Below are 12,485 nucleotides of genomic sequence, written 5' to 3'. Positions count from 1 at the left end.
TAAAAAAAATATTAAAGAAAGAAAATTAAAATAATAATAACCAGGGACACTGATCGCCAGACAGCAAACTCCCTGGCGCTTCGGGAGTCTCCCGCTCCCGGCCGCCAAGGAGAGAAACACTGCTTTTTCTTTTTTTTTTCTTATTCTGACACGGAGCCGTGTCAGAATCGAAAAAAATAAATACATCATTTTTGGCCATAGTAATGCATTGCTAGATTCCTATTGGCTATTTCAATTTGCAATAGCCAATAGCAAACTAGCATTGCACCCGCCCTCTGCTGCAGTTCTCCATCAGGTCCAATGCTGATTGACAGCAGCAGAGGGCAGGTACAATGATAGTTTGCTATTGGCTATTGCAAATTAAAATAGCCAATAGGAATCTAGCAATGCATTCCTATGGCCAAAAATTATATATTTTTTTTATTCTGACACGGCTCCGTATCAGAATAAGAAAAAAAAAGAAAAAGCAGCGTTTCTCTCCCGGGCGGCCGGGAGCGGGAGAGAGTTTTTTTTCTTTTTTTTTGACGGCAGCAGAACCGCCGGCCAATAGAAAACTGTTGGGCGGTGCTAGCTGTCACTGCTAGCTCCGCACAATCGTTTCTATTTTTATTTTTCTACTTTTGTAACTGTTTTTCTGTTCTGCTCGGTCCCACAGAGCGACCGAGCAGAACAGCCGAGCTGAATGCCCACGGCTGTTCGGCACCTATGAGAATAGACCGAACAGCAGCGAGTAGCCTGCCGGAGGTTCTGCTCAGCCGATCCAGATGTTGGATCGGCTGAGTCGAACTCCTTCTGCACTTCGGGTCAGCCTTACCAGTTGAAATACTTGTTAAATTTCTTCCCTTCCTGCTGTAAAATGGTCAGAAAGGTGTCATTTCCTGGTGTTATCAGAACTGACAGGACTATTCACAATATACTGTTTCTCATTTCATCTGCAAGTGATAACAAAGCACCAGCTGATTAAAGGAGAACTATGAGATGAGTGATTTTCACTCAGCCTCATAGTTCTAGCCGACCTGTGACAATGAGACTGTCACAGGTCGGCTCAGTAGATCGGGAAGTGAGCGAACACATAGCGTCGCTCGCACACTTCTCGATCTATCCCGGCAGAGAGCCGTGACTGTCACTCACGGCTCCCTGCAGGGATTCCCCCCTCTCCTGTCCGATCCTCCAGCGCTGACTGGCGGAACGGACGGGGGAGGGGGCGGGTACAGCTGGCTCTGCCTCTAGATAGGCAGAGCCAGCTGTCAATCACGCAGCTGGGTGGATCTTGACAGTAATGCCGGAATCCGTCCCGGCTGTGGCGTCTCAGTATACTGAGCTTAGGGTGACGGGAGGACGCTAGTTTGTTTCCTCCCGTTACCCTTAGGAGAACTATGGGGAAAAGCCCTGACCCCATAGTTCTCCTTTAAGGCTCATTCAGTGTGAAAAAGGCTGACCCTTGGTGTAGAGGTTCCTACATATGTATATTTTATTTTATCCAAAAATGTATTTGAAAACTGCTATTCCTGCAGAAATCTTAGTTTAGCCAAACAGCTATGGAGCCCATAGCCGGGGTCAAGGTCTGCTACGGTTATAGTTACACCTTTGGGTCTAATGTATACCTTAACAGAAATGGCACCTTACCAGTTGGAGTACTTGTTCAATTTCTTCAGCATCCCTTCCTGCTGCAAAACGGTCATAAGGGTGTCATTTTCTGAAGGTGACCCATCACATATGTGGATGTTTTGCGGATCACACAATTCCGCTCCTCTTATCACAAATTCTCGGATGCCTGCAGGTAGACGCTCCATCTGCGCATTGAGCGCCTGCACAGCATGAGCCCTGCGGCATCTTACCCGCTGTGCCTCCACCCATGCTTTAACTGTCCGGGAGCACGGCCTGTAAAATAGAAATAAATAGTAATAATAAGACTTGTGTTGTGTTCAGTCTAGAAATATGCTAGAATCCATAACATTATCTCTAAATAATTCTATGAAAATGTGAATAACTAACACAGCATCACTTCTGAAGACTTATGGGATCAGGAAGGAATTTTTTTCCCCTGTTGGCGCAAATTGAACCATGCTTTATAGGGTTTTTGTTGCCTTCCTCTGGATCAACAGGGGGTAGCTGTGGTCATAGCTTTCTGTTTAGGTTTTCTTCTCTTTTTTTTTTTCCATATCTCTATAGGTTGAACTCGATGGACATGTGTCTTTTTTCAACCTGACTAACTATGTAAATATGTAGAAAGGTGCCTCACTTTGCCTTAATCTAAATTCTGTGTAATCCACTGATGAATAAGCATGCAGAGCTTCATAGATTGTCAGAGACAGGCAGGGTTGAATATGATTGATAGCTGTGGGAACCTACTTAGTACTTAGTATTTTTTTCATCAAGCTTTCTGTGTGTGAAAGTCACAAAGAGGGTGTTCCAGCATCACCAGCAGATGTGTTGCATGATCGGATTATGGGTGGAGGTAACATGCCCCCCATTTCATATTTTACACCTTTTGGCTAGAAGCAGCAAGGGGTTGCTGGAGAGTTTAGTATCAGTGGGTCGGGTAAAGGTCCTTTACGCAGACACTGTCACAGCATTAATATATTTGAACATTTCCTAAAGCTCAAATATAGGCACCATTTGTGTTAGATTTCCTGTTTTTAATACTATGTCTGTAAATGTATTTCTGATTTGGTACCACTCAGGATATAGCTCTACCAGGTACAGCAATCTGTCTCTGTTCTATGAATTCATTGAATGTGCTAGGCATAATACAATCGCCTACTAACAGCAGAGGGCTCCAGCAGCTGTTTCATCATTAGAAAACTAGCAACTGTTCATTTGTAATATAGAGCAAAGGTCACAGCACACAATATACTTGGCAGGAATATTATTAAAGATCAACTTCTGGCAGCACGTACAACCAGCTTGTGATCTACTAATGCTACAGCAAACATTGCAAGTCTGCTACAATTCACAAAGTTCACTCAATTTACTTTTAATCCGAGTTTTATGGAATTCACTGGTGAGGTTTCAGCAGGATGTTCTCATTGCTTTCCAGCAGGCCTGCAGTTGTTATTATCAGACCATGTTGTAAACCCCTTTGAAGTGGCTCTGTGGCAAACATTTCACTTGAAACACCCAGCTGTACCAGTACTTGTCTAGCTGCTGAACATCGATCTATTGAAGAGAGATTTTCTGATCAAGTTTCTTCATGAACTGACACTTCCTGGAGTGTCCCTCACTGCACTCAGTGGTTCCTCTCATCGACTCCTACATCAATACTTGTCCTGTAGAGACGTAGGGTTTAACAGGATGAGCCATGGAGTGACATACTTGGTACTTCATGGAACGGGGGAGTATGTGACTCCCTCCCCTTCCATGTGGCTAGTCACCAGGCTTAAAGGAGAATTATGCGGCAAGTGATTTTCAATCAGCCTCATAATCTGAGCCGACCTGTGACAATGAAACTGTCACAGGTCAGCTCAGTAGATCGGGAAGTGAGGGAACACATACCATCGCTCGCTCACTTCTCGATCTGTCCCTGCAGAGAGCCGTGACTGTCACTCACGGCTCCCTGCAGGGATTCCCCCCATGTCCCATCCTCCAGCGCTGACTGGCGTAACGGACGCGGGAGGGGGCGGGCACATCTGACTCTGGATAGGCAGAGCCAGCTGCCAATCCTGCAGCTGGGTGGATCTCGACAGCAATGTCGGCATCCGTTCCGGCTGCAGCGTCTTAGTATACCGCGAGCAGTAGCTTGCGGTATACTGAGCTTTGGGTCACGGGAGAACGCTAGTTTGTGTTCTCCCGTGACCCTTAGGAGAACTATGGGGAAAAGCCCTGACCCCATAGTTCTCCTTTAAGTACATGGGAGCAGGTCCTTAGTTATGTGCAAGCTCTGAGCAGGCTCTAGCTTGCTCTAGGCAAACAGGCCAGAGATGGAGCATACGGAAGGTAAGCATCAAAGGAGGTCAAGCTATTAAGTGAATGTGTCACTTTGCCCTGAATGAGCAAAGTCCACCTTTACTTTAAGAATTCCAGATGGTGGTAAACAGAACCTGGGAGAACATTGACCAGCACATTCTTAGGCTGACATTCAGGACCATTTAAAAGGCATGGGTGTCGGCAATTCCAAGATTTAGCAAGCAGTTTACTGGTGTAAGATTAAAGCCATTTACAAGGCAGGCTGCATCATCTGAGTGAATTTAAATGCTATATATTTATGTCTGACTGAGGGTACTTTCTAAAAAGTGTTCTGTATATTTTTTTTTTTTTTACAAATGTGATATGATTGACTTACATGATGACAAGGTACTGAAAACAATCCATGTGCTTATTAAATTCTTGTATATGGCTCTACTTATTATGCATACGCCTGCAGTAGGAAAAAATAACAAACTATTTATTAATGCCTAAATTATTTGTAGGGAATTTATCAAAACGGGAGCAGAATCTAGTAGTTGTCCATAGTAACTAGGGATGCACCAATACCGATTTATCAGTATCGAATACGAGTACCGATACTTTGCTTTCGGTACTCGGCGATACCGAGTACCGATATCGGTGCTTCCGCTGGCATGGAGCCGGCTTCCCGGGCAGTCTGATTGCCCGAGAAGCTGGCTCCATGTGGTCTGGACGGCTTGTTTGTGCTTGGCCGGAAAACCGGGCTCCCTAATAGTAATCAACTTCTCTTTTCAGTTTGTTCAGTTAAGCTTTGAAAATGAAAGAAAGAAGCTGAATGGTTGCCATGGCCAGATTCTGCCTGCTCCCGTTTTGATAAACTTCTCTCATTGACTTCTCTTATTATTATTATTTTGTTGGCCTTTGAAAAGGACAAGAGTGTTCTGCGCCCAGGGTGCCAGTACAGCGCAACCCATGGAGCAGCGGGAAAGGACATTATCAGGTGCCAAATCACCAAACTGGTCAATAGGGGCTCACAGTAGTTATGCCGATGCCAATAAAAATATCTGTGCATCTGACTTTTTCTTAAAGCAGCTCTACAGGATTTTCAAAAGTTAACCCTTGCTGTGGGGCTACCCCCACACTGCAAGGGTTAACTGCTCGCTTTGGTCGAGGGAATGGACTAAAGAAGATACACTCACCCGATTCTCGATCCTGTGGCGGTGACCACTCACCTCTCTCCCCCCTCCACTCCAACAATGGAATGTCCCTCAGCTTACCTCTCTCCGCCTCTGCTCCAGCTACGGAATGTCTCTTGGTCTCCTCATGTCTAATGCATGAAAATAGACCTTGCATAGACATTATGACATCACGGGTCCTTAGACTGTCAGACCTCGGGGGAGAAGAGGCTGCTTGGCCAGATCTAGCAGCCAAACGGGATTGAGGATCAAGTATATTTTCTTTATTCCAGCCCCTAGGCCAAAACGAGCAGTTAACCCTTTGCAGTGCGGGGGTAGCCAAACGGGGGTAACCAAAACCAGAAAAATGCAGCACGTTTGTTAAAAGTGATCAGATTTTTCCGCCAGGTTCAATCAAGGCAATTTCAATCCCCCGTCCTTGCAGTGGCAACCACTAATGTCCTCATTCTATCACTCCGGATTTTGATTCCATCTCGATTGAAAGTGGCTGAAGTTCCCTGAAAGTTGCTACATGTCTGGCCAACTTTTTTTTTTTTAATTTTATTTCTTTTTTTTAATGTCTGGCCAACTTTACTGTAAAAAGAGCATTGGCCTTGTAGCAGAAGCTGCTCTGTTTGCAGTCTCACTTGGTCAATGTGTAGCACTCTTCTATGACATTATGTATATGATATATTCATTTATTACAGAGAAGCAGATTTATGGCTGACTGGTGTACGCTGGCTGTGTTTCTGTCACTTTTACCAGTTCATCTTGTTTTGCTCGGCTCTGTAATTAGAGCCCAGCCTTAGTGGCCTTTAACCCTACTCTTGATAAACAACACGTACAAAGAGCTAAGGTCATCGGCAAGATATGCTGAAACTCGGGATAAACATGTATTCAGCATTTACCTAGTTTAGATCTTGCCCTATATTTGCCAAGGGCCCATGTCTGAGAATGTAATGTCAATAAATAGGATCCCAGACAGATGGCTTTTCTATATCACAAATCAAGCCAGCCCTTTCTGATTCTATTCTGATAGTAGTATATCATACCACGTCTGGCCAGTGTGCAGACCCAACATTGAAAACACTCAGAGCTGGATCAGAAAAGAAGAGTGAATCCAGCTATGTGTGCCTTCATTTGTGTCTGTTTCCTATAGGAAGAAACAGGGACACCGCCACTCCAAATGCAATTTAAATACGTCTATTTATTGATGTGGGTGCAGCATATCACACTGATGCAACGTTTCGGGGTCTCGCAGGATCCCCTTCCTCAGGCATCACATGTCTTTGCCTAAGGAAGGGGATTCTTTCGAGACCCCGAAATGTTGCATCAGTGTGATATGCTGCACCCACGTCAATAAATAGATGTATTTGAATTGCATTTGGAGTGCCGGTGTCCCTGTTTCTACCTATGCATGTAACGGTTGCCATCCGTTGACTACAGCAGCACCCACCCTGTCTTTTGTGGAACAAGCGGTCAGGAGTCCCATGGGTTGATAGACTTTTGTTTCCCATAGGAGGTATGGATCCACTGCCACTTCTAGTGCCAGCAAGGAAATGCAAAGAATACCTGGCACATCAAGCCTACAAATGACCTTAAACTGCTAATCCTATTCTAGTAATAATATTTATAGGCTAATAGTACAGCTGTGACTCAGCAGGAATGTATCTACTGCCTTTAAACACATCTGTTTGAAGCTAGGACACAAAAATGGGGCACTTATTATTATTATACAGGATTTATATAGAGCCAACAGTTTGCGCAGCGCTTTACAAAAGAAGGAAGACATTACAATCACAATACAATTCAAGACAAGATGGTAAGGAGGGCCCAGCCCGTGAGGGCTTACAATCTAAAAGGGAGGGGCAACTGAAACATGAGGAGGGCACTTGGCATTTGTGGAATGCCCATCAAACCCTGGGCAAGGAAAAGTGTACTAAGGCGGTTAGATTGGTACGCAGTTTTGCATTCGTTGGGTATCACTTGGCACCGAAGTGAACACTGCATGCAACATTCAAACTGTACCAGATATTCACTTCATTAGCTTTCCCCTGTGGGCTCTCCATGGGGGGCAACCAAAGCCCATATAATGACCAAAATTATACAGGATGCTCTTTGCATTTGGCACCCATTCGAACATTAAGCCTTGAACCCAGTAGCGACCAGAGACTTCCACTGGGATAAAGACACTCTTAAAGAGGACTCTGGGAAAATCACAAACTTACCCTTGCAGTGGTGCTACCGCCACACTGCAATGGTTAAGTGCTCGTTTTGTCTAGAGGGCTCAAATAAAGTAGATATACTCACCTGATCCTTGTTCCCACTGGGCTGCTAGACTGGTCCCTGCAGCCTCTCTGCCCCTAAGCAATAGCAAATTGCTTAGGGGCGGATACTATGGACTGTATCTGACACGGCGCCATCCGTGTTGTCACTTCAAGCACCAACCTTTCTTTCAAGGTCTGTACGCTGTATGGAGTGCAGGTGATTTTGTATTATCGATCAGGTCCTCTTCATGGAGACATCAGGGGTCTTTCAGAACCCTAATGTCACCCAGGGATGCCAAAGAAGCTGATGAAGCAGAGATCTGCTTCACCAGCTTCTTCTCCTGGCTCTAAGAGCCAGAGAATGTGCACAGTGACACTGGAAGTGATGTAATACACATCACTACCGAGTCTAGTGACCGGAGGAGAGATAAGCGGCTAGGAGCTTGCTGATCTTCCTTTGATCGCTGAGGGGAGACCAGTTGTGCCAGGCCCGCACTGGGGACAGCGGAGCCCGGGGTAGCCGGCAGCAGAGGGGGGGGAGGGGCACCCATTCCGCCGCACCACACAAGTGATCCGGCGGCTGTATAAAAAACGTGCGATCTGCCCATCTTGGACAGGCAAATCGTACCTGCGATTATCGCAAGCCCGCCCCCTGAGGGGCGGGCTTCCGATGTCTGCAATGCTGAACGGGCAGTGTGCGTGTGCGCACACCGGCCCGTTCGGCAGTGATCTCTCGATCATGTTAAAAACCAGCCGAAAATCGTACGATTCTCGGCTGGTTTTCCAACATGCTCGATATACAAAACTCGTGTGACCGTACATTAGAAACGATCGCACACCTTCCACACACTGAACGATTATCGTACAATCGCGCGATTCCCGTACGAGAATTGTGCAGTGTATGGGCACCTTAAGACACAGCAGATGATTAAGCACAGGGGTGGGCAACTCCAGCCCTCGCTGAACTACAAGTCCCAAGAGGCATTGCAAGACTGACATTTACAGGCATGACTCCCAGAGGCGAGCTGGAGGGCTGGAGTTGCCCACCCCTGATTCAGCATTTACCAGCCTCCAGATTACCAGTCAATGTTTTCCTGTTTTGCAACGTTATGTGGGCGACTGAATTAAAAGTTGCAACAGTGGCTCAAAGGATTGCACAATCTTGCCAAGTTCTGGCCTGGCATCAGAAAGTACAAGCTATTGAGTGCATAATAAATCACAGTGCAAAGAGCAAAAACATGCTTGTCTAAATTGTCCCGAGGGCGTGAGTGCGTGTATGTTTGCACGTATGGAAGGGACCTTCGATTGTAAGCTCCTTGAGGGCATGGACGTATGTAAAGTGCTGCATCATTTGTCGTTACTGTATAAATACCTATAATAAATAAATGACATTCCAACAATATGGGAGCACACTCTGTACAGCCTTTTGTAGCAGCATTCAGAGTGGTTGGTTCTCTCAGGAGCAATGTGACATGACCTTAGTAGAGACCATGGTGAAAGTAGTCGTCGGGATGATTCACTGATGATTGTATCAGCTCTGAGAACACCACAGATGTCACCTGCACCATTCATATTGTCATATATGTCCAGGAGATCCATGAAGGACCCATTCACATCCTGCACCTGGACACATATACTGATAGAGTGCAGACCTGAACCTGTCTTCTCTATTATGTGATTCATTTGACTTTTTTATGATGGGACATGAGGGTATGATATAGGGTTGCCACTTTTTCTTCCAGCGAAACCCAAACACTCTAGCCACACACACAAATTGTTTGGGGGAGAATGAGTTGTGGCTTATTCATATGTTAATAGCACCACCCATCCATATGTAAATATCACAGTCGAGACTATTTCCAGTGGGGGGCCAGTAGCCCCTATCTTAATTTTGGTTGCCCCTGTCTGCTTGACATCATGTGTCCGGGTTCAGCTGCCATGAAACCTGGACACAGCATTCAAAACCCGGACTATCCAGGTGAATCCTGGACAGGTGGCAACCCTAGTATGATATGCATCATTTTACTCTATGGACACAAACAAGACTCCACACATGCAGAGCTATAAAAAGCCTTATAACACCTAGACTATTGTTATGTCCACAGGTGTCACAGAAATGTATTTCCCTGGCTGAGTTTTATGGTTCCCATTCACATCTATGCGATTGGAAACACTTCGGCCATCACCCAACAATGCACGATAGAGGGAATGCCATTATTTTCTATGGGGCCCGTTCACACCTATGCATTGCGCTGCATGGTGACATTGAAAATGGTGGTGGGACTTCTTATGGTGCTACATAGTGAGGGGAATTCATAGAAACTAGAGCAGACAGAATTTGGAGCAGCTGTCCATGGCAACCAATCAGCTTATCTCTTTAATTTTCAAAGTTTAACTGAACAAACTGAAGAGAGAAGCTGATTGGTTGCCATAAGAATACTGCTCCAGTTTCCCTCCCTGTGTGTTTTAGCCCTATAGTCTTCAATTGGAGCGCATGGAAAATGTAGCATTCTTTTTTGTGTGTTTTAGAGCATGATAACAAGTCTTTGCCCCTAGCAACCTCTACTTTATTTCACTTTTATTGACCAAAACAAAAATGCATGAAAAGGTGCAACAAAAACATGCTAGAAATGCATGAAAATGCAGACACACAAGTGTAAATAAAGACTATATCAAAATAGAAGAATGCAAATATCAACAGAGCCCAAACATTCCCAGACCCATTGTGACTGTAATCTGCCTAACTTGTCTAGAAGAATAGACCCTATCCAATTGTATGCGGCGATGTAACTTCCAAAGTTGACTGTCTCTGAAAAGTATATATAATCTATATCAGAGGTGTCCAAACTTCTGTCCTTCAGCTGTTGTGGAACTACAAGTCCCATAAGGCATTGCAAAACTCTGGCAGCCACAGCCATGACTCCCAGAGGCAGATGCATCATGGCATTTGTAGTTTCACCACAGCTGGTGGGCCTAGGTTTGGCTCCCACTGATCTATATGAAGCAGCTCATATATAAATAAAACTTAATTGACTGACACTGAATAGGGCCTAGCCCAGGGTTGGGCAACTCTGGCCCTCCAGCTGTTGTGGAGCTACAAGTCCCATGAGGCATTGCAAGACTCTGTCAGCCGCAGCCATGATTCCTAGAGGCAGATGTATCATGGGATTTGAAGTTTCACCACAGCTGGAGGGCCTATGTTTGGCTCTAGATCTAATGTTCATCATACATATTACAATATCTGTACAATCAACTTTAGATCTACCAAGTCTATGTAACATGAGGACCTAAGTAATCAATGTGTATGCAGTCAGGAAAGTCCTGCGGTACATACTGATTAATAGGTTTTAAAGAAGATTGTACAATGAAACTGAAACATGGGGTAAACTTTAAGTAAATACTACAGAGGTGTACAATCCGATTGAATAGAGTATGGCCATCTTAGGACTCTTCACTTGAATCCCCTTATTACACTGTTTGAGCCTGTTGTGATCAGAGATGGTAATGACTTTGTATCACATATAAAGCTGTCACTGTCTATCAATGAGCAGATCTGGTGGTGCAGCTAGGTGACCCCTTATTATACTTACACCTATGACTAGACTGGACTGTCTTCATCATCATGTGCACCTAGATGGTGAGGTCCTGTATATATACATATATCTATAGACTTCAGTATATATAAATATATAATAAAAATAAGTTACATGCATTAATGAAATCCTGTATATACAACAATATATATATAATGAATACACACACACACACACACACACACACACACACACACACACACACACACACACACACACACATATATAATGTATACACAAACATGTAATATACACATAAGTTACATTCATTAATGAAGTCCTGTATATATAGTATACTATATATATACACACACGTAATCTACACATAAGTCACGTTGATTCATGAAGTTCCTAGCTATTCTCCCCCCATCCTCCCCAGTGTGTAGCAGTCCCCGATCTCCCTGGCCCACATGGATCCACTCACCCCAGGGTGCGCACAGAGAAGGTTGGCATCTTTGCAGCACTTAGCAGGAGATCGGAGGCAGCTCGGGTCACCCAGATCCTACAAGATGAGGATAAGGGGGAGGTGTGGGGATACACACTGCAGGGAGGGACTTGGGGGTAGGGACACTACCAAGGGGGCAGGCCGACAAGCAGACCGTCTTGGGGTGGTGAAATTGGACTAAAGGTCTCATTTGTCTGTAAGTGTGTTACATCCTGTATCAGAGTTCCAGCGCAAACAACCAATGTCATCATGTCAACCTTGTCTGTCCCCTCCCCCCGGACACTAATGTCCTAGAATAGTCGGCACTTTTCTCCTTCCCCATTGGCTGCTGGCTGCCAAGCCCCCGGCCGTGGCCCTCCCCCACCACACATCTGGAGGCGGGCTGTTACACACAAGTCTGCATCCCCAGTATACCGAGGCGGTGTGCATGCAGTCCTCCCTGTACACTGCCCAGTGGTGCTAGAACACTCCTAGTCCTCTCTTAAAATACTTTATATATACTTTTCATAAAGTATTTGTTGTTTCTTTTTTTGGACAGAGTGGGGGAAGGTTCGTGTCCCCATTGGGGAGATGTAGCCTCTATATGTACCCTGGTGACCACTCTCTCATCACCAGTACTGAAAGTGAGGGAAACAAAGCTGGGTATACTGCTTTGTTCAGTTTTCAGACTCAGAACAGAAACAATCCAACAGGTTCCTCTATCCACTCTGACCATTCTAGACTTTTCTGTAATAATGTGGTCTTACCATTGGAAATGGCTTCCATGATTGGGCAGGGTGCAGGAACCTGGGCTAGCTGGGTGGGTACTGGTCAGGTTACAGATGGGTTTATGTTGTATCCAGAGATGTCTACATGGAGGCACATAATCAGGGTGGGTGGCATTTCTGAAAGTTGATGTAACTCAGGGTGTAGGCAGCCCTGGCACTCCACAGGTGCGTCCAGTTCCTTAGCCAAGCACTGAGTACCTGCTCTGCAGCACTTCTTGTGGCTGCAGCAGCTTCACTGAATGCTTCGGCTGCACAGGGCTAAGCAAAATGGCAACATTTTGACTAATAAATACCATTTTTTTACGAATATTTGGTGTGCTCGGTCACCAAAACCTTGAATTCCCACACTGAAT

General features: G+C 45.2%; 1 protein-coding gene across 1 annotated transcript in view; it reads right to left on the bottom strand.

The window, feature by feature from the left end:
- PCK2 (phosphoenolpyruvate carboxykinase 2, mitochondrial) overlaps positions 1–11,507 on the bottom strand; it is a 21,588-nt gene extending 10,081 nt beyond the window's left edge. Inside the window, exons 1-2 of the mRNA XM_018569646.1 lie at positions 11,345–11,507; positions 1,627–1,881 (exon numbers count right to left, since the gene is read on the bottom strand). Of these exons, the coding sequence (XP_018425148.1) occupies positions 1,627–1,881; positions 11,345–11,373 (284 nt within the window). The 5' untranslated portion in view covers positions 11,374–11,507. The remainder of the gene's footprint in view (positions 1–1,626; positions 1,882–11,344) is intronic.
- Positions 11,508–12,485: the final 978 nt, after the last annotated feature.

Source organism: Nanorana parkeri, unplaced genomic scaffold, assembly GCF_000935625.1.
Source record: "Nanorana parkeri isolate BGI_ZX_2015 unplaced genomic scaffold, ASM93562v1 scaffold1371, whole genome shotgun sequence".
NCBI lineage: Eukaryota > Metazoa > Chordata > Amphibia > Anura > Dicroglossidae > Nanorana > Nanorana parkeri.
Note: the sequence above shows the minus strand (reverse complement) of the source record. Positions and strands in the feature narration are given on the sequence as shown.